Source organism: Nerophis ophidion, linkage group LG16 (assembly GCF_033978795.1).
Source record: "Nerophis ophidion isolate RoL-2023_Sa linkage group LG16, RoL_Noph_v1.0, whole genome shotgun sequence".
NCBI classification, from domain to species: Eukaryota; Metazoa; Chordata; class Actinopteri; order Syngnathiformes; family Syngnathidae; genus Nerophis; species Nerophis ophidion.
In genome coordinates, this window is record NC_084626.1 from 53,768,264 (window position 1) to 53,794,172 (window position 25,909).

Below are 25,909 nucleotides of genomic sequence, written 5' to 3' on the forward strand. Positions count from 1 at the left end.
CGCATCCCTAACACTTCCGGGGTACATTATACACCCCGCTACCACCAAACCCCGCCCCCCCAACCGACGCACAGGGGGGCAAGAGGGGGCTGGTTAAAAACAGTGTCATCATAACATGCCCTTGTTTTTGTTGCTTGGGTGACAATCGGCAGATACTTGAAAGAATATTTGCTCTCTAATTGGGAAGTGTCCCGGAGAAATGTGCTGCTGTCAAGCGTCACTCATATAAAACTTGCAGGCTGCACTAACATTTAATTTTCATATTAAAGTGTTTAATACATAACATAAAGCAGAAAAAAAACTCTGTATGCGGTATCATTTCATATTCAATTTCAAAAGAGTTTTGTGGCTCCCATTGTTTTCTTTATTTTGTGAAACGGGTCAAAATCGCTCTTGGTTGCCGACCCCTGATCTACAACATCTAAACGCTGGAGCAATTCTGTTGGAGAATATTTGCGCCTGGTAAAGTCTCCCAAAGCTAATAGGTCCTAGGTGATAGCCCAGACTCAGATTTATGTAGAGGACCTTTTTGAGCAAAGGAGATCAACTTGCCAAGACGCCCATCCTGGAGCCAGGACCGGGGGGAGAAGCTCTCATTCACTCCTAGGCCAGGCTTACCTCAAAAAGCTCTCATTCACTCCTAGGCCAAGCTTACCTCAAAAAGCTCTCATTCACTCCTAGGCCAGGCTTACCTCAAAAAGCTCTCATTCACTCCTAGGCCAGGCTTACCTCAAAAAGCTCTCATTCACTCCTAGGCCAGGCTTACCTCAAAAAGCTCTCATTCACTCCTAGGCCAAGCTTACCTCAAAAAGCTCTCATTCACTCCTAGGCCAGGCTTACCTCAAAAAGCTCTCATTCACTCCTAGGCCAGGCTTACCTCAAAAAAGCTCTCATTCACTCCTAGGCCAGGCTTACCTCAAAAAGCTCTCATTCACTCCTAGGCCAGGCCTACCTCAAAAAGCTTTCATTCACTCCTAGGCCAGGCTTACCTCAAAAAGCTCTCATTCACTCCTAGGCCAGGCTTACCTCAAAAAGCTCTCATTCACTCCTTGGCCAGGCTTACCTCAAAAAGCTCTCATTCACTCCTAGGCCAGGCTTACCTCAAAAAGCTCTCATTCACTCCTAGGCCAGGCTTACCTCAAAAAAGCTCTCATTCACTCCTAGGCCAGGCTTACCTCAAAAAGCTCTCATTCACTCCTAGGCCAGGCTTACCTCAAAAAGCTCTCATTCACTCCTAGGCCAGGCTTACCTCCAAAAAAGCCATAGAACATTCCACCAGAAAAGGCAAAGAGGTATGACTTGGATGACAGTAGAAGAGGGGTGCACAAGTGACCCGCTCTTCGTTAAATCTTGTTATTGGGATATGGAACTTCATCTCTCTGGTGGGAAAGGTGCCTGAACTTGTGCGTTAGGGTGAGATGTTCTGACTCTACATAGTCAGATTCACTTCCAGACATTGAAATGGGTTGCAGGTCTCGACTTTGTTTATCAATCAATCAAAGTTGACTTATATAGCCCTAAATCCTAAGTTTTTCAAAAGCCTGCACAAGCCACAACGACATCCTGGGCTCAGATCCCTAACCCTGCAGTTGCTGCTGGGAAAAGGCAACAAGCTAGTTCCGGACCTACAGGATGTGTTGGACTCATCTCCAATTGGGCGAAAGAGGTACTGCACCGAGCTAAGATCCTAAATATTGTTTCTGTGTAAATGGGAGGAATGCCCTCCTTGATCTACAGTTGTGTGTTATTATGGACCGATGTCCCTTTGGGACAGAGGACCCTATTGAATTTCTAAGGTTTTATTATTATTTGTTATTATTATTATACCACTGCCTCTTTGAGCTGTAATTTGACGTCCTTAACATGCTTCAAAACTCACCACATTTGCCACACACATCAGGACTGGCGAAAATTGCGATCTAATCAAAAAACCAAACCCCAAAACTCAAAATTGCACTCCAGCGCCCCCTATGAACAAAACACACACTAAACTGTCTGTAAGTTCCAGTAGGAATGTCGTAGAAACGTGAAACAAAAACCACTACAGTGGGGCAAAAAGTATTTGGTCAGCCAGCGATTGTGCAAGTTCTCCCACTTCAAATGATGACAGAGGTGTGTCATTTTCATCATAGGTACACTTCAACTGTGACAGACAGAATGGGAAACAAAAATCCAGGAATTCACATTGCAGGAATTTTTAAGAATTTATTTGTAAATTATGGTGGAAAATAAGTATTTGGTCAACCATTCAAAGCTCTCACTGATGGAAGGAGGTTTTGGCTCCAAATCTCAGGATACATGGCCCCATTCATTCTTTCCTCAACACAGCAGAAAAACAGCCCCAAAGCATGATGTTTCCACCCCCATGCTTCACAGTAGGTATGGTGTTCTTGGGATGCAACTCAGTATTCTTCTTCCTCCAAACACCAGCAGTTGAGTTGATACCAAAATGGATACATGGATGATACAGCAGAGGATTGGGAGAATGTCATGTGGTCAGATGAAACCAAAATAGAACTTTTTGGTATCAACTCAACTCGTTGTGTTTGGAGGAGGAAGAATACTGAGTTGCATCCCAAGAACACCATACCTACTGTGAAGCATGGGGGTGGAAACATCATGCTTTGGGGCTGTTTTTCTGCTAAGGGGACAGGACGATTGATCCGTGTTAAGGAAAGAATGAATGGGGCCATGTATCGTGAGATTTGGAGCCAAAACCTCCTTCCATCAGTGAGAGCTTTGAATGCTTGACTAAATACTTATTTTCCACCATCATTTACAAATAAATTCTTTACAATTCTGACAATGTGAGTTCCTGGATTTCTTTTTCCCATTCTGTCTGTCACAGTTGAAGTGTACCTATGATGAAAATGACAGACCTCTGTCATCATTTGAAGTGGGAGAACTTGCACAATCGCTGGCTGACTAAATACCTTTTTGCCCCACTGTACGTAGGTCTCAGTTAGACCTATATTTCATCCACTGCGAACCCCCCCAACCCCCCCGGCTAATATCAACAGGAAGTTTGCTATTCACACTTCAATACAAAAGTTGGCTAAAAAATGTCGCTTTTTTTCAAACATTATCTCTTCTGAGGCCGTTCTTCAAATAGGCACAGAAGAGAGATTGAACCCTTCTGATTAAAATATAAATAAAAATGTTTTAATTACTACCCCGGTTTGGATTTTATGAGCCCGCAAAGAACCATTGTGCTGCTGCTGTTGTCACAAATCACAAAATGGTGGTTTTCTGCTCAGACAAAACTGAAGGACTGTCACACACACATGAAACAAAAACCTCAATGTAGGTCTCACTGAGACCTATATTTCATACACTGACCGCCCATAACTAAAATCAACAGGAAGTTTGCTATTCCCACTTCAATACAACAACTGCATTACATCCACCATGCATCAGAGTCTCAAAATGGCGGCACCAAGGCGTCCTTACAAAATGCCCAAGCCACTTCACAACTGTTATTACTATGAGACTGATGTATAACACATGTGTATACAACTTTTTCTCTGTGTAATAATCCATCCATCCATGTTTTACCACTTATCTGGGCTTAGGTCGCGGGAGCAGCAGCCAAAGCGGTCCCGTCCATCCCTGCTTGCAGCTTTAATTATGGTATTGGACTTCTGTGCTAACCACCATTTGTCCATAACAAACACCATATTTGATCAAAAGATTGTCCACAAGCACACCTGGCACCAGTACATATCAGACCGTTAAGTCTATGCAGTCATAACAGTAAACCTGGCCTCGGTCTACAAAGGTTATTTGAAGTCATGGACTACGGTCTGTCTCAAAGAGGTCATGGAAAATGGTCCAAGACCGCAGAAGGGGAAACGGTACCCTGTCCATACTGTCTACTGGAACAAAGTCTGTCAACCTAATCTTTGGATGTCATCGGCTAGTGTAATGAATACTTCTCAGTCTGCAGAGGAAGCACAGTCTGAGGAATCTGAGGTAGAGAAAAAAAAAATTCTGTCGCAAGAATAAGATTTGCTTGGAACTCCTTCAGGGTGTGGATGTTGTAAGGGTAACTGACACAACGTTGTGTGTGTCAGTTATCCTTAAAGGACAGTCAATCCTGATTCTCCCCTTTACTCTCTTTTCAGGTTCAAGAGCAACAAAACTACTTCACTACATTTGATAAATTAGGAGACAGCTAATTTACTTTTAGAAATTACATTAGTTAGGAAAGTTTTTTGGTTGTTTTTTTAAATCGCTCGCCTTGAAGATTATGTAGCGCAACTATTGTACATGTTGTAGCTTCTGAAAACTGTGACATTCCATTTTTAGAGCTTATGAATATATGTAATAACTGTGGTGTAATGTAGCACATCACAGAGCTGGGCAAATATTTTGACTCGGGGGCCACATTGAGAGAAAAAAAAGCGGGGCCGGGGGTCCAGTTTGTATGTGTGTGTTTATATAAATGATATGTACCGTATTTTTCGGACTATAAGTCGCAGTTTTTCTCATAGTTTGGCCGGGGGTGCGACTTATACTCAGGAGCGACTTATGTGTGAAATTATTAACACATTACCGTAAAATACCAAATAATATTATTTATCTCATTGACGTAAGAGACTAGACGTATAAGATTTCATGGGATTTATGGATTTGGAGTGAGAGATAGTTTGGTAAAGGTATAGCATGTTCTATATGTTCTAGTTATTTGAATGACTCTTACCATAATATGTTGTGTTAACATAGCAGTTGCTTATTTATGCCTCATATAACCTACACTTATTCAGCCTGTTCTTCACTATTCTTTATTTATTTCAAATTGCCTTTCAAATGTCTATTCTTGGTGTTGGCTTTTATGAAATACATTTCCCCAAAAAATGCGACTTTTATATGTTTTTTTCCTTCTTTTTACGTATTTTCGGCAGGTGCGACTTATACTCCGGAGAGACTTATAATCCGAAAAATACGGTATGTTCTTCACAGAAAATGAGCCAAAGTCAGTGAGTCTCAGGTTGAAGAATTCATTAATTGTATGATTTTTCTTTTAATAGAAAATAAAAACAGGTCCCACAGACCCGAACACCACACAAGGGTGTTTTTTCAGGTTCTGGGTATGTAAGGGGTGTACACGGTTGTGTGAGGTACTGCATCTGGACAGTAAGGATATCAATGCAACGTAAAATGTTCGCCTTCGAGTTGACTTAAAAGAACTAGTGTTACAATTACGAATATTGGATTTCAATTCACCAAAACCCCACTTTCAAATAAATGTCAGTCATAGTGTAAAATAGAATTTCTACTGTATGCTATCATATCAACTTACCGTATTTCCTTGAATTGCCGCCAGGTATATAGTATGCGCCTGCCTAGAATTACTGCCGCGTCAAACTCGTTTCGCAAAATAATTAGCGCACGCTTAGCATTACCGCCGGCTCAGGATAACGCCGGGTCAAACTCCTTTCGCAAAATATTATTTTTATTAGCACATGTCTAGAATTTCCGCCGGGTAAAACTCGTTTCGCAAAATAATTAGCATATGCCTAGAATTTCCACCGGGTCAAACTCGTCACGTCACGAGTGACACTTCACCTGTCATCATTTTTCAAAATGGAGGAGGCTGATTTCAATCATTTGAAATCGCATAAAGGGAAGAAGATTAAGATCTATTCAGTAGGATTTAAGGTCCAAGCTATTGAATATGCTAAAAAGAACAGTAAGCAGCTATGTTTTATTAATATACCGTAGCTGCGTGTGTCAAATATGAGTCATTAAATGACTCCCGCCTCCTGGTGGTAGAGGGCGCTAGTGATCCTTCTTGCGACTACTCGGCTGCAGAAGAAGTGACAACAAGCAGCAAGAGTGAGCAGCCATCCTTTATTTTTTCCTCTCGCTTGCACTTTTAACATGGAGGATTACATATCTAAAATAAAACAGTTTTCTAAACTGGACTTTCAATCGAAGCAGAAGGTAATAAAGGAAGATCTCCATCGAGACAGAGAGACTTTTAAAACTGAAGAAAGATAAGGAAGACTTCTATAAACAAGTTATCGATGCTTTTGATCAGAAGGAGCTGCACATGGACTTCATTTATAAGTAAAGGTAAGACTATAATTAAGTTTTTTTTATTAAATGTGCTTTTCATGATGGTATCCTTACATCACACTCAATTTTTTAAGCGCAGGCCTAAATTTACTGCATGCCTTTGGTAAGCGTCAGAGTGAGAAGCGGTTTTAAATTAATTAGCGCCCCGGCGGCAATTCAAGGAAATACGGTATGTGAAATGTATCAGAAACCAAACAGTACAAATTCCACCAGGCCACAAGATGAGATTTTTGTTCCACCTGACGTATTTTTGCAGCTGACTTTAACAGCTCAGTCCAAGAGCCGACAGCACAGAGCATTCACCCACAGAGCCTTGACTCCACATCACTCACTACAGCTGAGACTGACACACTGCAGACACACACTTGTTGGTGACTCACGTGCTCTTGTGTGTCACAAAACTACACAACCTCGCACGGAATTCTCTTTTGACTCCTTGTAAATTTGACTATTAGAATCATTTTTCATGATAAAATCATTTTGTGTAGATATGGACTGACTTGGTCTGCTTTTACCACATATTGCTCCTCAAGAGGATGGCTTAAATAAGGAGTGTCAAACTAATTTACGCTCAGGGGCCGCGTGGAGGAAAATCTGTGCACATGCGCTGGACTATTAAAATCATGGCATGGCATACAAACTAATAAATAAAGACAACTTCAGATTGTTTTCTCTGTCATACTTTGGCTAAAAATAGAACAAACACATTCTGAAAATATTACGATAAAAATATCCCCAAAATTACCGGCAGTGGTAAAGTTTAGATCCATGAAGGAAAGAAGAAAGTGAATGAATGTTTATAAAGGAATATTATATGCATCAAAAATAGTTTTCTTTAGTTTTATTTTGTTAATGAATCAAATAACGTTTATGTAACCTTGCTTAGTTGATCTTAAACTGGTTTTAAATACAGATCAAAGCAAGGTAATGGTTTTCTCTCATTCAAAAGGTGTTACTGGAAAATATTCCAAATATTGTAACATCAAATGGAAACCCAGTAGAGCAGGTCTTAAATGACAAGCACTTGGGTTTTACCATACTTGCCAACCCTCACTGATTTTCCGGTAGACTCCCGAAATTCAGCGCCTCTCCCGAAAACCTCCCGGGACAAATTTTCTCCCAGGATTCAGGCGGAGCTGGAGGCCACGCCCCCTCCAGCTCCATGAGGACCTGAGTGACATGTCTGAGAGCGTGTCTGCCCAATGACGTTTTAACTGTAGAATGATCGAGGGAGAGTTCTTGCTTTCTTATGTGGGTTTATTGTTAGGCAGTTTCATTAAGTCCTCCCAGCGTGGTAACAACACACAACAACAGCAGTCACGTTTACGTCCACCACTCTACCGTAAGGCAGTTCGTCTGCCGTAAACAGCAGGTGACACTTTAAACAGGACAATACTGCCATCTACTGTACATGCACCACAACACCTTCAGGCAACTTCAACCCTTAATCCTCCTCCATTCACATATCTCCCCGGATTGTAAATAACCTAATGTAAATAATGTAATGTATATACTTGTTCTTATGCTATGTGAACTCACTATGTTCTCTGCTGGCTGTACATATCCTACTAAGTCACACCTACACTGTTTCAATGTCCACATTTCTCTGTTGATGCAATTGTTGATGACTGAAGTACTGATATCAACCAAAGCTCCTCATCCCACCCCCGGATTGTAAATAATGTAAATAATTCAATGTATATACTATGATGATTAACTTGTGTGATGACTGTATTATGTTGATAGTATATATTTGTACCATGAATTGATTAACGTGGACCCCGACTTAAACAAGTTGAAAAACTTATTGGGGTGTTACCATTTAGTGGTCAATTGTACGGAATATGTACTGTACTGTGCAATCTACTAATAAAAGTATCAATCAATCATGCATATGTGACAATAACATCTACTTTAGAAAGTACAGTGCACAACTGTGCACACAACAGCTGTAAATATAGTGAAGTGAATCATATTTATATAGCGCTTTTTCTCTAGTGACTCAAAGCGCTTTACATAGTGAAAGCCAATATCTATGTTACATTTAAAGCAGTGTGGGTGGCACTGGGAGCAGGTGGGTCAAGTGTCTGTCCATCAACTCTACATGAAGTCAGTTGGCTGACTATCATTTATAAGGCTTTTTTGAGGTATAATTCCTCCATAATTGTGTACTTTGTTACAAAGAAAAAACAGCTCTTATGCCAGGGGTGTCCAAACTTTTTCCACTGAGGGCCGCACACTGAAAAATCAAAGCAAGAGGGGACCATTTGGATATTTTATGGATTTTAAAAACCAATACAATATATGTATAAAAAATGTACATTTAGGCCTCCACTCAGTCCCCATAGGATTTTGGTCCAAAACATATGAAAAATGTGTCATTATTTAGTATTATAATTTTTATTATTTTTCAAGTTTTAAATATCTAGAGCAGGGGTCAGCAACCTTTTTGAAAGCAAGAGTTACTTCTTGGCTACTGATTCATGCCAAGGGCTACCAGTTTGATACACACTTCAATAAATTGTCAGAAATAGCTAATTTGCTCAATTAACTTTTAATAAATAAATCTATATATATATATATATATATATATATATATATATAAATGTCATTCCGTCGTACATTTTTTTTCCTGTTACGGAATGTTTTTTTTAGAGAATAAATGACGAAAAAAACACTTAATTGAACGGTTTAAAAGAGGACAAAACAGGAAAAAAATAAAAATTAAATTTTGAAACATAGTTTATCTTCAATTTCCACTTTTTAAAATTCAAAATTCAACCGAAAAAAAAGAAGAGAAAAAGTAGTTCATTCGAATCTTTTTGAAAAAATTAAAAATATTATTTATGGAACATTAGTAATTTTTCCTGATTAATATTAATTTTAAAATTTTGATGACATGTTCAAAATCCAATCTGCACTTTATTATAATATATAACAAATTGGACGAAGCTATATTTCTAACAAAGACAAATCATTATTTCTCCTAGATTTTCCTGAACAAAAATTTTAAAATAAATTCAAAAGACTTTGAAATATGATTTAAATTTGATTCTACTGATTTTCTAGAATTGCCAGAATATTTTTGGGGAATTTTAATCATAATAAGTTGGAAGAAATATTTCACAAATATTCTTCGTCAAAAAAACAGAAGCTAAAATGAAGAATTAAATTACAATTTATTATTCTTTACAATAAAAAAAAAATACATTTACTTGAACATTGATTTAAATAGTCAGGAAAGAAGAGGAAGGAATTTAAAAGGTAAAAAGGTATATGTGTTTAAAAATCCTAAAATCATGTTTAAGGTTGTATTTTTTCCCTAAAATTGTCTTTCTGAAAGTTATAAGAAGCAAAGTTTAAAAAAAAAAGAATTTAAACAAGTGAAGAACAAGTCTTTAAAATATTTTCTTGGATTTTCGAATTATATTGAGTTTTGTCTCTCTTAGAATTAAAAATGTCAAGCAAAGTGAGACCAGCTTGCTAGTAAATAAATAAAATTAAAAAAATAAAGCAGCTCACTGGTAAGTGCTGCTATTTGAGCTATTTTTAGAACAGGCCAGCGGGCGACTCATCTGGTCCTTACGGGCGACCTGGTGCCCGCCTTGGTGACCCCTGATGTAGATCAACAATAGGTCATTTTGTCAATATAACATTTTTAAAGATTTAAGTTAAAACAACTTTAACATGTCAACAAAAACGGCAAAATAAATAAATGATATACTGTATATATAAATGTATGTATGTATATATATATATATGACATGTGTGTATGTATATGTATATATGAGGTAGATCACCTCGACTTGAAAATAAGTTTTTCATTGGGGTGTTACCATATAGTGGTCAATTGTACAGAATATGTACTGTACTGTGCAATCTACTAATAAAAGTTTCAATCAATCAATCAATGAATGCCTACTGAGCCTATGGTGCTGTTAAGTTATTGTGGCTCAATGTGCCTTAATTTTTTGTATTTTAATGTATTATTATTTAATAAATATTATTGTTTTAGTTGCTTAAGAGATATTCCTGGCTCTGAATTTGCTCATTGCTATTTTTATGTTTTTGTGCATTATTTGTTGCCGGAATCATTAAAGGAACAGGTTACTCATCAGTTACTCAGTACTCGAGTAGTTTTTTCACAACATACTTTTTACTTTTACTCAAGTAAATATTTGGGTGACTACTCCTCACTTTTACTTGAGTAATAAATCTCTAAAGTAACTGTACTCTTACTTGAGTACAATTTCCGGCTACTCTACCCACCTCTGATTCTCACGCAGTTGTTTTTAGCTGCGGGCATTACACTACATATTGTCTGCCAACTAAGTTGTTTGAATGTAGTTCTGTACTTGCACTGGATTTTTTTGTTTTGTTGTTTTTTTGGGGAAATTTAATCAATCAATCAATCAATCAATCAATGTTTACTTATATAGCCCTAAATCACTAGTGTCTCAAAGGGCTGCACAAACCACTACGACATCCTCGGTAGGCCCACATAAGGGCAAGGAAAACTCACACCCAGTGGGACGTCGGTGACAATGATGACTATGAGAACCTTGGAGAGGAGGAAAGCAATGGATGTGGAGCGGGTCTAACATGATACTGTGAACGTTCAATCCATAATGGATCCAACACAGCAGCGAGAGTCCCGTTCACAGCGGAGCCATATATATAAATATATATATATATATGACATGTGTGTATGTATATGTATATATGAGGTAGATCACCTCGAGTTGAAAATAAGTTTTTCATTGGGGTGTTACCATTTAGTGGTCAATCGTACTGTACTGCAATCTACTAATACAAGTTTCAATCAATCAATCAATCAATCAATAAATCAATCAATAAATCAATCAATCAATCAATGCCTACTGAGGCATGGTGCTGTTAAGTTATTGTGGCTCAATTTGCCTTAATTTTTTTTTTAATTTTAATGTAGTATTATTTAATATATATTATTGTTTTAGTTGCTTAAGAGATATTCCTGGCTCTGAATTTGCTCATTGCTATTTTTATATTTTTGTGCATTATTTGTTGCCGGAATCATTAAAGGAACAGGTTACTCATCAGTTACTCAGTACTCGAGTAGTTTTTTCACAACGTACTTTTTACTTTTACTCAAGTAAATATTTGGGTGACTACTCCTCACTTTTACTTGAGTAATAAATCTCTAAAGTAACTGTACTCTTACTTGAGTACAATTTCCGGCTACTCTACCCACCTCTGGTTCTCACGCAGTTGTTTTTAGCTGCGGACATTACACTACATATTGTCTGACAACTAAGTTGTTTGAATGTAGTTCTGTACTTGCACTGGATTTTTTTGTTTTGTTGTTTTTTTGGGGAAATTTAATCAATCAATCAATCAATCAAAGTTTACTTATATAGCCCTAAATCACTAGTGTCTCAAAGGGCTGCACAAACCACTACGACATCCTCGGTAGGCCCACATAAGGGCAAGGAAAACTCACACCCAGTTGCCTAACTAAATTGCCTGAATTGCCTAACCTACGCTCAGCACTTTAATGTGTGTGTGCGCACGTGTGGTGAACCTTGCTGAAGTCCATTGAAAAGCATATTTACCTGCTCTCCTGTCACGTTGAGCAGTGACTTCAGATCCTTTCCATTGAATATGCTCACCTGTAACGAGACAATTCTTTTTATAATATTTAATTAGACAAAAAATCCCTCATTCTAACATATAAAGTGTGACTCGTGCATGCTAGCATTTGGCGTGGATACTGGTTTTGTGTGGAATCGATGTAATGACTCCTTACTAGACCATACAGCATGAGGCCTTTTGGAACTCCCGTGATGAAATCTGCAAACAAGGACAGCGAGAAGTAAAAAGTCAGAAAAAGGAGAACAGACTGAAACAATGTTTACACTCTTCTGAGGTCTTTTTTTTTTCTCTCTCCCTCTATACGTCAAAACTACAGGAGACATACTCAGTCATGTGTGTGGAGACTAAGGGCTTTTAAAGCGGAGGGGGTCCACAAAGCCTACAGCGCTTGTGTGTTTGGACAACATGACCCTCACCTTCCTCATCATCCCCGCTGAACTCGCCGCCAGCCACAGAGTAACCTGCAGGGAGAAAAGAGACGCAGCTGTTATTTCCTGTCATCTCACAGAGTCCCATACTAATCACAGATTAGAAGCCAGGGTATTATTTGGATAGTGGCTATGCACAAACTACTCCAATTCAGCTCAAAATATGTTGTCGGAGGGATGACCCACGTTGCCTCACAGCCCGAAGAGGCAACGTGGGTCATCCCTCCAATGGGCTCACCACTCATAGGAGGGGCCATAGAGGTCGGGTGCATTGTGAGCTGGGCGGCAGCCGAAGGCAGGGCACTTGGCGGTCCGATCCTCGGCTACAGAAGCTAGCTCTTGGGACGTGGAACGTCACCTCACTGGGGGGGAAGGAGCCTGAGCTAGTGCGCGAGGTAGAGAAGTTCCGGCTGGATATAGTCGGACTCACCTCGACGCACAGCAAGGGCTCTGGAACCAGTTCTCTCGAGAGGGACTGGACCCTCTTCCACTCTGGCGTTGCCGGCAGTGAGAGGCGACGGGCTGGGGTGGCAATTCTGGTTGCCCCCCGGCTCAAAGCCTGTACGTTGGAGTTCAACCCAGTGGACGAGAGGGTAGCTTCCCTTCGCCTTCGGGTGGGGGGACGGGTCCTGACTGTTGTTTGTGCTTACGCACCAAACAGCAGTTCAGAATACCCACCCTTTTTGGGTACACTCGAGGGAGTACTGGAAAGTGCTCCTCCGGGTGATTCCCTTGTCCTACTGGGAGACTTCAACGCTCATGTTGGCAACGACAGTGAAACCTGGAGAGGCGTGATTGGGAAGAATGGTCGCCCGGATCTAAACCCGAGTGGTGTTTTGTTATTGGACTTTTGTGCTCGTCACAGTTTGTCGATAACAAACACCATGTTCAAACATAAGGGTGTCCATATGTGCACTTGGCACCAGGACACCCTAGGCCGCAGTTCCATGATCGACTTTGTAGTTGTGTCATCGGATTTGCGGCCTCATGTTTTGGACACTCGGGTGAAGAGAGGGGCGGAGCTTTCTACCGATCACCACCTGGTGGTGAGTTGGCTGCGATGGTGGGGGAGGATGCCGGACCGACCTGGCAGGCCCAAACGCATTGTGAGGGTCTGCTGGGAACGTCTGGTAGAGTCTCCTGTCAGAGAGAGTTTCAATTCACACCTCCGGGAGAACTTTGAACATGTCACGAGGGAGGTGCGGGACATTGAGTCCGAGTGGACCATGTTCCGAACCTCTATTGTCGAGGCGGCTGATTGGAGCTGTGGCCGCAAGGTTGTTGGTGCCTGTCGTGGCGGTAATCCCAGAACCCGTTGGTGGACACCAGCAGTGAGGGATGCTGTCAAGCTGAAGAAGGAGTCCTATCGGGTTCTTTTGGCTCATAGGACTCCGGAGGCAGTGGACGGGTACCGACGGGCCAAGCGGTGTGCAGCTTTAGCGGTCGCGGAGGCAAAAACTCGGACATGGGAAGAGTTCGGGGAAGCCATGGAAAACGACTTCCGGACGGCTTCGAAGCGATTCTGGACCACCATACGGCGCCTCAGGAAGGGGAAGCAGTGCACTATCAACACCGTGTATGGTGCGGATGGTGTTCTGCTGACTTCGACTGCGGATGTTGTGGATCGGTGGAGGGAATACTTCGAAGACCTCCTCAATCCCACCAACACGTCTTTCTTTGAGGAAGCGGTGCCTGGGGAATCTGTAGTGGACTCTCCTATTTCTGGGGCTGAGGTCGCTGAGGTAGTTAAAAAGCTCCTTGGCGGCAAGGCCCCGGGGGTGGATGAGATCCGCCCGGAGTTCCTTAAGGCTCTGGATGCTGTGGGGCTGTCTTGGTTGACAAGACTCTGCAGCATCGCGTGGACATCGGGGGCGGTACCTCTGGATTGGCAGACCGGGGTGGTGGTCCCTCTCTTTAAGAAGGGGGACCGGAGGGTGTGTTCCAACTATCGTGGGATCACACTCCTCAGCCTTCCCGGTAAGGTTTATTCAGGTGTACTGGAGAGGAGGCTTCGCCGGATAGTCGAACCTCGGATTCAGGAGGAACAGTGTGGTTTTCGTCCTGGTCGTGGAACTGTGGACCAGCTCTATACTCTCGGCAGGGTTTTTGAGGGTGCATGGGAGTTTGCCCAACCAGTCTACATGTGCTTTGTGGACTTGGAGAAGGCATTCGACCGTGTCCCTCGGGAAGTCCTGTGGGGAGTGCTCAGAGAGTATGGGGTATCGGAATGTCTTATTGTGGCGGTCCGCTCCCTGTATGATCAGTGTCAGAACATAGTCCACTCCCTGTATGATCAGTGCCAGAGCTTGGTCCGCATTGCTGGCAGTAAGTCGGACACGTTTCCAGTGAGGGTTGGACTCCGCCAAGGCTGTCCTTTGTCACCGATTCTGTTCATAACTTTTATGGACAGAATTTCTAGGCGCAGTCAAGGCGTTGAGGGGTTCCGGTTTGGTGGCCACGGGATTAGGTCTCTGCTTTTTGCAGATGATGTAGTCCTGATGGCTTCATCTGGCCGGGATCTTCAGCTCTCACTGGATCGGTTCGCAGCCGAGTGTGAAGCGACCGGAATGAGAATCAGCACCTCCAAGTCCGAGTCCATGGTTCTCGCCCGGAAAAGGGTGGAGTGCCATCTCCGGGTTGGGGAGGAGACCCTGCCCCAAGTGGAGGAGTTCAAGTACCTAGGAGTCTTGTTCACGAGTGGGGGAAGAGTGGATCGTGAGATCGACAGGCGGATCGGTGCGGCGTCTTCAGTAATGCGGACGTTGTATCGATCCGTTGTGGTGAAGAAGGAGCTGAGCCGGAAGGCAAAGCTCTCAATTTACCGGTCGATCTACGTTCCCATCCTCACCTATGGTCATGAGCTTTGGGTCATGACCGAAAGGATAAGATCACGGGTACAAGCGGCCGAAATGAGTTTCCTCCGCCGGGTGGCGGGTCTCTCCCTTAGAGATAGGGTGAGAAGCTCTGCCATCCGGGAGGAACTCAACGTAAAGCCGCTGCTCCTCCACATCGAGAGGAGCCAGATGAGGTGGTTCGGGCATCTGGTCAGGATGCCACCCGAACGCCTCCCTGGGGAGGTGTTTAGGGCACGTCCAGCTGGTAGGAGGCCACGGGGAAGACCCAGGACACGTTGGGAAGACTATGTCTCCCGGCTGGCCTGGGAACGCCTCGGGATCCCCCGGGAAGAGCTAGACGAAGTGGCTGGAGATAGGGAAGTCTGGGCTTCCCTGCTTAGGCTGCTGCCCCCGCGACCCGACCTCGGATAAGCGGAAGATGATGGATGGATGGATGGATATTTTGTCGTCCAAGCTTTGTGTTGTCCTAGAAAAGGTAAATAGTTATTTGTGTAATATCGATTCTTGGGGTCACGATCCGATTCAAAATGGATTTTTTTTCCAATTCAACACGATTCTCGATTCAAAAACGATTTTTTTCCCGATTTAAAAGGATTCTGTGTTATGTCTGTTCGGCATCGTGGTACCGGGTTCGATTCCCTCGAGGATGCGTCAAGTGAACACAGCAAAGGTAAGATATAAAACAATTTATTTAACGAAAAGGATCTATGAAACAAAACACTGGTGCTAATAAAAGGCAAACCAAAGACGCTAGCATGAGAGCTAGAATAAACTAATAGTAAACTAAACTGGCACATAGGCACACAAAGGGGGAAACAAAACATTTAGCATGGGAGCTAAGAATAAATAAAATTGCGCAGCGTGAGAGTGATACAGAAATTGCATGGAAGCAAAAGTGCAACGTTGTGTAAGAAGAAATTTGGATCCCAGACTGAACAACAAAAGATGCAGGCTTATATAAGGCAGGTGATTAGTGAGGACAGGTGTGCAGGGCCAAGAGAAACAGGTGAAACTGATAAGCTACCATGGTGACCGACTTAAACAGGAAATAATAGGATCAGACGGAGAGTGAAAATAAAAATGGAACAACAATCAATAATATGTGGAGGATCCAAAAAGTGGATCTCAACATTCTGTATTCATTCAATACATAGATTTCAGCAGGATCTGACATGCTAGCAGAGTAGTAGATTTATGTAAAAAGCTTTTATAATTGTAAAGGATAATGTTTTATCAACTGATTGCAATAATGTAAATTTGTTTTAACTATTAAAGGAACCAAAAATATGACTTATTTTATCTTTGTGAAAACATTGGACACAGTGTGTTGTCCAGCTTATGAGATGCCATGCAAGTGTAAGCCACTGTGACACTATTGTTCTTTTTTTTTTTTTATAAATGTCTAATGATAATGTCAATGAGGGATTTTTAATCACTGCTATGCTGAAATGATAACTAATATTGATACTGTTGTTGATAATATTCATTTTTGTTTCACTACTTTTGGTTTGTACTTGTCAGAGTTAGTTTGTGACGAACCCCAAGATGCGGAGACGGACGCAGGCATTGAACAGGAAAACATGATTTAATTAAAATATTAGAACAAGAACAAACCAAAGGGGTACAACCAAAAGCGCGCACAAGGCGGATAACAAACTAAGGGAGCTAGCATGGTAGCTAGAAAATAACAGGAGGTTAACACGGGCGTAACATGGCGTAGTGGGTAGAGCGGCCGTGCCAGAAACCTGAGAGTTGCAGGTTCGCTTCCCACCTATTGACATCCAATCCAAGTCGCTGCCGTTGTGTCCTTGGGCAGGACACTTATAAATAAATAAATAAATGGGTTGTACTTGTATAGCGCTTTTCTACCTTCAAGGTACTCAAAGCGCTTTGACACTACTTCCACATTCACACACACATTCACACACCGATGGAGGGAGCTGCCATGCAAGGCGCCAACCAGGACCCATCAGGAGCAAGGGTGAAGTGTCTTGCTCAGGACACAACGGACGTGACGAAGTTGGTACTAGGTGGGAATTGAACCAGGGACCATCGGGTTGTGCACGGCCACTCTGCCACTGCGCCACGCCGTCCCACTTCAACCTTGCTCCCGGTGCCGCTCACACAGGTGAATGAATGATGAATGAATGATTGGTGGTGGTCGGAGGGGCCGTAGGTGCAAACTGGCAGCCACACTTCCGTCAGTCTACTCCAGGGCAGCTGTGGCTACAGATGTAGATTACCACCACCATCGTGTGAATGAATGATGGCTTCCCACTTCTCTGCGAGCGCTTTGAGTATCTAACAATAGAAAAGTGCGATAAAAATCTAATCCATTATTATTATTATTATTATTATTAACATGGAAGCTAGCAAAAACAAAAAGTGTCTAGCATGGAAGCTAGCGGGTAGCGAGCAGGAAAACAGAAGTCGTAATGTGTAGTACAAAACAAACTGGAAGCAGGGAACAAAGAACAGTTAGCTACAAACATCTAACCGATATAGCACACCACTTCGCTGCAAATACAAGAGACCGCACGACACGACACGAGCGACAAGAGCGACATCGACAAGACAATAATCCAGCACTGACTGGAGGAACAAAGCAGGTACAAATAGGAGCGGGCTGATTGACACCAGGTGTGGCCAGGTGCCAATCAGCTGCAGCTGAGGAGAAACAGCACAAAGGGAAAAAAAACAGGAAACAGACAAAATAAGAGCGCTGACAGGAACTAAAACCAGGAAATACTAAACACACACACACAGAGGAAAAAGTAAAACACAAACAAACTAAAGTGGCAAGCCTGACGGTTCTGTGTGGTGTTTGTGTCTCCTCTCAATTGCTCTGTTTATTGCAGTTCTGAGTGTTGCTGGGTCAGGTTCTGTTTTGGAATTGGATTGCATTGTTATGGTATTGCTGTGTATTGTTTTGTTGGATTGATTAAAAATATATATATATACTGTATATGAATGTTTTAAAAATGAGAATCGATTCTGAATCGCACAGCGTGAGAATCGCGATTCATATTCAAATTGATTTTTTCCCACACCCCTAAAAATGACTATAAATAAGTAATTTATTTTATCTATAGAATATGGTGAACATGAACACATAAAGGCAAATATTCGGACCATTACACAAAAAAAATTGCCATTTGCTTGTTGTAACTCTTTCAAAAATAAAATTACCGTAAATTTCTTTCTTAATTCTTTTTTCAACAATAAATCATTTTTTTTTCTGTTTATTTTATTTACAGACAAAATGTTAGTTTAATTACGAAAAAAATGAGCAACCCCAATTCAATCCCATTTTCACAATACTATACAAAATAAATGTACAAAACAATTGAGAAGACATACAAATACAGTACTTATTAATACAATACAAAAAAAGGAAAAGTAATAATAGCAACAATAATAATGTCACATCAATTGTAAAGATTAAAAAACAAAATTAATGACAATAACAGAAAAATGTGTATTATTATCATCGCTTTTTTATATCACCATTTTAAAACAACTTTAAATCTGATAATCTACATATTGAACTACTGGTCCATATCAGGCAACTTTTGGTCATTTTTAACAAGGTCCCTCAGTCAAAGATAAATCAGAGTAACAGAACTGAAAGTAACAGAAAGGACTTCTTAGTATACAATTAGCAACTACATGATATGGTATTTTTACTAATAACATTTTGACACTTAGCACGTTACAGTGATGCAATAAAAATAAATATTTAAAACATAGACAATTAATAGCAGAAAATGATTGAGTTAACAGGACTGTGCTACAATATATTATATCACTTCATTTTGTTTTCACGTAAAAAAAAACAACACATTTTTAAAGTGTGGCGGTCATTATATTGCCTTGGTGTACCACCACCAACAAATACATTAAGGGAAACCCGGGTAACAGGACTGAGTGCAAACCCAGGGACACAATTTAAGTCAGCAATTTTTTAATGATAATCAATTTTAAGCACAAGATAAGAAGCCACAAAATATGACTACAAAACACAACATTTCTGGTGGATTCAAATGTATTTGATATCATTTCATGATGAAGTTTAATTCTATTAAATGGGGACAAGCAACAAATGCTAGTTTCAATAGTATTAATTAAATATGGAATCAGATTAATACGCAGGACGTTCTTCTCATAAAAAAAACTAACATATTTATTAGGGGTGTGGGCAAAAAATCGATTTTAATTTGAATCGCGATTCTGACGTTGTGCGATTCGGAATCGATTCTCATTTTTTTTAAATCGATGATTTTTTTAATTTATTTATTTTATCAATCCAAGAAAACAATACACAGCAATACCATAACAATGGAATCCAATTCCAAAAGCAAACCCTACCCAGCAACACTCAGAACTGCAATAAACAGAACAATTGAGAGGAGACACAAACACCACACAGAACAAAACAAAAGTAGTGAATATTGTCAACAACAGTATCAATATTAGTTATAATTTCAGCATAGCAGTGATTGACATTATCATTAGACATTTATAGAAATGTAAAAAAAAGAACAATAGTGTCACAGTGGCTTACACTTGCATGGCATCTCATAAGCTGGACAACACACTGTGTCCAATGTTTTCACAAAGATAAAACAAGTCATATTTTTGCTTCCTTTAATAGTTCAAACACATTTACATTATTGCAATCAGTTGATAAAACATTGTCCTTTACAATTATAAAAGCTTTTTACAAAAATCTACTACTCTGCTAGCATGTGAGCAGACTGGGGTAGATCCTGCTGACATCCTATGAATGAATGAATACAGAATCATTTTGAATCGGGAAAAAAAATCATTTTTGAATCGAAAATCGTGTTGAATTGAAAAAATGTTTTATTTTGAATCGAATCCTGACTTCAAGAATCGATATTGAATTGAATCGTGGGACACTTAAAGATTCACAGCCCTAATAGTTATGGTAATTTATTGTGTATTCATTTTATTTCCTGGGGATGCAAATGGCACCGATTCGATTGAATGGCCTATTTCATTGTCATCACATTGTGCAAGTGTACATAATATCCAGCGCGGGAATATAATGAAACTACATGACACCATATGAATAGTGTAGTTATACATAAATATTATAATAAATGATTTTCTCACCGAGGTAGCTGTCATCGTAGCTGCCTTGCACCTGTCCTGTTTGAATCTGCCCGGCAACCGACAGTAAAAAGTAGGAAGGGTAGTAGGCTTTGACAATCTCCTCAGGCATGGCTGATATCAACTGACCTGCAAAATATTGCAGTTATCTGACCTTTTGTACGTGACTCCTTTCACTTCTGTGATCTGGAGAGCGGTCCTTGAAATGGATCTGTATTCATATGAGCTCACCTTGCCAGTAAAAGCTGCCTGGTCCACCAAGCACAACCCTGCCGTCCTGAAACACACAGTAACAGGAGTTTGCGTGCAACCGAAAACAACGTTTGTGGTTTTTACACTAATCTCCGCTTCACCCAACAAATATTGTTCTTACCTTTGTGAAGTCGGCACTAAATCCTCCTTGACAATAACCCTGTCCTGCAGGTCCATGTCTTTCTGCAGTTCAAACAGCAAACATGTTTGCAACTCAAATATATTGTAATATCAAAATAATAATGAGGGAGATACCGTATTTCCTTGAATTGCCGCCGGGTATATAGTACGCGCCTGCCTAGAATTACTGCCAGGTCAAACACGTTTCGCAAAATAATTAGCGCACGCTTAGCATTACCGCCGGCTCAGGATTAACACCGGGTCGAACTCCTTTCGCAAAATATTATTTTTATTAGCGCATGTAGAGAATTTCCGCCGGGTCAAACTCGTCACGTCACGAGTGACACTTCACCTGTCATCATTTTCAAAATGGAGGAGGCTGATTTCAATCATTTGAAATCGCATAAAGGGAAGAAGATTAAGAGCTATTCAGTAGGATTTAAGGTCCAAGCTATTGAATATGCTAAAAAGAACAGTAAGCAGCTATGTTTTATTAATATACCGTAGCTGCGTGTGTCAAATATGAGTCATTAAAAGACTCTCGCCTCCTGGTGGTAGAGGGCGCTAGTGATCCTTCTTGCGACTACTCGGCTGCAGAAGAAGTGACAACAAGCAGCAAGAGTGAGCAGCGATCCTTTATTTTTTTCCTCTCACTTGCACTTTTAACATGGAGGATTACATATCTAAAATAAAACAGTTTTCTAAACTGGACTTTCAATGGAAGCAGGAGGTAATAAAGGAAGATCTCCATCGGGACAGAGAGACTTTTAAAACTGAAGAAAGATAAGGAAGACTTCTATAAACAAGTTATTGATGCTTTTGATCAGATGGAGCTGCACATGGACTTCATTTATAAGTAAAAGCAGGACCATAATAACGTTTTTTTTTTTTCTATTAAATGTGCTTTTCATGATGTATCCTTACATCACACTCCAATTAATAAGCGCATGCTTACTTTTACCGCATGCCTTTGGTAAGCGCCAGAGTGAGAAGAGGTTTTAAATGAATTAGCGCCCCGGCGGCAATTCAAGGAAATACGGTACTACATTTATTCCCTAACAAGCCTGAAAGTGGACTAATGTGAGCTCTGACTTCGTAGTAGATATTAATACATCATATACTGTAAACCTTGAAAGAACTTAAGGAATGCAGGAGAGCACGTTTACACATTTTGTACATTAAAAATGCAATAACCAATTCATTGTAAACCTATAGAAGCTGAGCTATCTCAGCAAAACACTGACATCTTAGCTTTGTGTTACAGGTGACAAAACAAAGTAGTGTCATATAATATACTTCATTAACAATGCATCATTTTCCCCGGGCCAAACTTTGTAGAACCATGTTATATTGGGGCAGTATAGCTCGGTTGGTAGAGTGGCCGTGCCAGCAACTTGAGGGTTGCAGGTTCGATCCCCGCTTCCGCCATCCTAGTCACTGCCGTTGTGTCCTTGGGCAAGACACTTTACCCACCTGCTGCCAGTGCCACCCACACTGCTTTAAATGTAACTTAGATATTGGCTTTCACTATGTAGAGCGCTTTGAGTCACTCGAGAAAAAGCGCTATATAAATATAATTCACGTTACACTTTACTTATTGTAACAACAATAAATAAAGTCAATCACAACTATTTTAAAGGGTTTACGTTCCAAGACCCAACAAATAGTAAAAGACTGTGAATAGTAAGATAAAACCTTAACATGTATTAATGTTGTTACAGTTATTAAATGCATTTAAAATACTGTACATACAAGGAACAGTTAAAGCAGGGGTGTCCAAAGTGCAATCAGGGGGCCTTTTGGACTTCTGTTGGCCCGCAAAATGTTGTCGGGAAAAAAAAAACAATAACAATGTTGTCGGGGGAAAAAAACAATAACAATGTTGGGGGAAAGAAAGCAAAAGGTGTAATGTAAAGAGAAAAAAAGCTGAAAATATATGCAAAATTAATACAAAAAAAATGTGGGGGACTTTTTGTAGGAAGAAAATGCTACAGACAGACATTAAATATCAAAACTCAGTGACAGCTTTGTGTTATAAGTGACAAATTGTATTAGTTATTTGTATCAAAATGCCGTCCTTTTCTCAGTACATTATCTTTTATCTTACATTTTTACTTTTGTTTTTTAGGACAATACGTTACAGACCAACAAAACTCAACCTTTGGTGCGCAAATGGCCCCCATATATATATGTATATATATATATATATATATATATATATGCACATACATACACACACACATATATATATATATATATACAATATATATATATACACACATATATATATATATATACACACACATGTATATATACATATACATATATATACACACACATATATACATATATATACACACACATATATACATATATATACACACACATATATACATATATATACACACATATATATATATACATACATATATATATATATATATACATACATATATACATATATATATATATATATATATATCCATCCATCCATCCATTTTCTACCGTTTATTCCCTTTCGGGGGTTGCGGGGGGCGCTGGCGCCTATCTCAGCTACAATATATATATATATATATATATATATATATATATATCCAAAAGGGACAAGCAGTAGAAAATGGATGGATGGATGGATATCTAAAACTATAACTACCTGCTTGTGTAAAAGTGTATGTGAGTGTGTTATGATGTACGTTTTTCCTAAAGTCTGTGAACACTGTGTCGGCAGAGAATGTGTGTGTGTAAAAATTGTCAATAAAAGCTAAAAATAGCATCATACTTTGTGTCTTCTCCTGCGCGCTACAATACATTATTTTATTAGATATATATATTTCTGTGGCGCACCACCACAAATAAATAGATCCAGGGGAAAACCTTAACACAGTATTATTGTACAGCACTCACAAACATTAAGTGACACATCTTGTCAAAGTCAGCAGCACTTTTTCTCCTGCAGATAGCGTCATAAAAATTGCGTTCCTGCTGAAGTTACCACTAAACAAAAATTACCATTTAAAGCAGAGTAGAAATGCTCAACTGTGAATAGGCGGGATGTCGTTGCTGAGGTTGTAGTAACACACCTGTTCGGCAGGGGGCGTACTCCACAAATGACTTGAGACTGTCAGAGAGGTAACAAGTTCCTGTAACATCGGCAAAGGGAGTGTCGTGTTCCGTCCTCCAGTAATACCGGGGAGCACAGGCCTGGAAGACACAAACACACAGTTGCAAGTCTTAACACCGGCCTCAAGTAGAACAACAATCAGGGAGCGAGTCTCACCAGGATATTATTGCCATGGGAACGCACGGTCGCTCCAAACCACTGACGGGACTTGAACTCAACCTGGGTGTTCACATCGTTTATATAAAAATACTGATCACCTGGAAGAAGGAAGAGGACAAAATGTCAGGACAAGTCCCTGGTGCCACGTGTTGTCATGTAACAAAGGTTCCAAGCAGTGGTGAGTGTTTGATGCCGCGCTGCCAAGGCTTAATGTGACAGCTTTCTCCACTTGTTGACTTCTACTTATGTTACTGCGCTACTGTTGTGTGCGGTCTTAATCCATCCTCCTCCCCTGGGGAGACATCAAAGAACCCAGACCTTGTTGTTACTGTCATTTAAACAGTCTGCTTTAAGAGGTCCCCCACTGAGAAATAAAAAAAGTGATAGAAAGAGAGCGTGGCAGACTAATAGGTTGCATGGGTGTGTGTGGGACTTCCTGTGTAAACCTTTGTGGAATTACAGTATGTTTATTTATATATGTGGCTGCTTTCGGGAAAAGTGTGCCTGAAGTGTGCATGTTTAGGACATTGAGAATGGGTTTGGCTCTTAAAAAAGCAACAAACAAACAATCGGAAAATCCCCGTTACTGAGGTGGCTAACCATGATGCGTGCAGTTTATCAAAGCAACAATCAAACAATCGGAAAATTCCTGTCGTATCAATTCCTAGATATGGTCGTAACTATACTAAATGCACTGGGCATAATAAACACAACATTATTAATATTGCTACTACGGATAATTTGATCAAAAACTCCCTAAAACAGCCCACTACCTATAATATAGGTTTTTTAAACATAAGATCATTGTCTCCCAAAACGTTGTTAGTTAATGATATTATCAGAGACAACAATCTTAACGTCATCGGTCTCAGCGAAACCTGGCTTAAACCAAACAACTTTTTTGCGCTAAATGAGGCATGTCCTCCTAAATTTACACATGCGCATATTGCCCGTCCGCTCAAAAGGGGTGGGGGGGTTGCACTAATATACAACGAAAACTTTAACCTTAGTCCTAACATAAATAATAAATATAAATCGTTTGAGGTGCTTACTATGAGGTCTGTCACACCGCTGCCTCTACACCTGGCTGTTATCTACCGCCCCCCAGGGCCCTATTCGGACTTTATTAATGAATTCTCAGAGTTCGTTGCTGATCTAGTGACACACGCCGATAATATAATCATAATGGGGGACTTTAATATCCATATGAATACCCCATCGGACCCACCGTGCGTAGCGCTCCAGACTGTAATTGATAGCTGTGGTCTCACACAAATAATAAATGAACCCACGCATCGCAACGGTAATACGATAGACCTAGTGCTTGTCAGGGGCATCAACGTTTCCAAAGTTACGATACTCCCGTATACTAAAGTATTGTCTGATCATTACCTTATAAAATTCGAGGTTCAGACGCATGTTCGTCAAACTAATAATAATAATAACTGCTATAGCAGCCGCAACATTAATACGGCCACAACGACAACTCTTGCTGACCTACTGCCCTCGGTAATGGCACCATTCCCAAAGTATGTGGGCTCTATTGATAACCTCACTAACAACTTTAACGACGCCCTGCGCGAAACCATTGATAACATAGCACCGCTAAAGTTAAAAAAGGCTCCAAAAAAGCGCACCCCGTGGTTTACAGAAGACACTAGAGCTCAGAAATTATTATGTAGAAAGCTGGAACGCAAATGGCGCACGACTAAACTTGAGGTGCACCATCAAGCATGGAGTGATGGTTTAATAACTTATAAACGCATGCTTACCTTAGCTAAAGCTAAATATTACTCAAATCTCATCCACCGTAATAAAAACGATCCTAAATTTTTGTTTAGTACGGTAGCATCGCTAACCCAACAAGGGACTCCTTCCAGTAGCTCAACCCACTCAGCTGATGACTTTATGCAATTCTTTAGTAAGAAAATTGAAGTCATTAGAAAGGAGATTAAAGACAATGCGTCCCAGCTACAACGGGGTTCTATTAACACTGACACGATTGTATATACGGCGGATACTGCCCTCCAAAATACTTTCTCTCGTTTTGAGGAAATAACATTAGAGGAATTGTTACAACGTGTAAATGGAATAAAACAGACAACATGTTTACTTGACCCTCTTCC

General features: G+C 40.4%; 1 protein-coding gene across 2 annotated transcripts in view; it reads right to left on the bottom strand.

Annotated features, from left to right (window-relative positions):
• The window catches only part of LOC133535579 (integrin alpha-5-like), a 119,714-nt gene that overhangs the window by 51,658 nt on the left and 42,147 nt on the right, over window positions 1–25,909 (bottom strand). For both annotated transcript variants that reach the window (XR_009802251.1, XM_061875530.1), the window contains exons 3-10: window positions 23,781–23,881; window positions 23,584–23,704; window positions 20,505–20,566; window positions 20,363–20,408; window positions 20,135–20,260; window positions 12,129–12,173; window positions 11,867–11,910; window positions 11,673–11,729 (exon numbers count right to left, since the gene is read on the bottom strand). Coding sequence is in view for 1 of the 2 variants with exons in the window: in XM_061875530.1 (XP_061731514.1) it covers window positions 11,673–11,729; window positions 11,867–11,910; window positions 12,129–12,173; window positions 20,135–20,260; window positions 20,363–20,408; window positions 20,505–20,566; window positions 23,584–23,704; window positions 23,781–23,881 (602 nt within the window). In the remaining variant the exon portion in view is untranslated. The remainder of the gene's footprint in view (window positions 1–11,672; window positions 11,730–11,866; window positions 11,911–12,128; window positions 12,174–20,134; window positions 20,261–20,362; window positions 20,409–20,504; window positions 20,567–23,583; window positions 23,705–23,780; window positions 23,882–25,909) is intronic.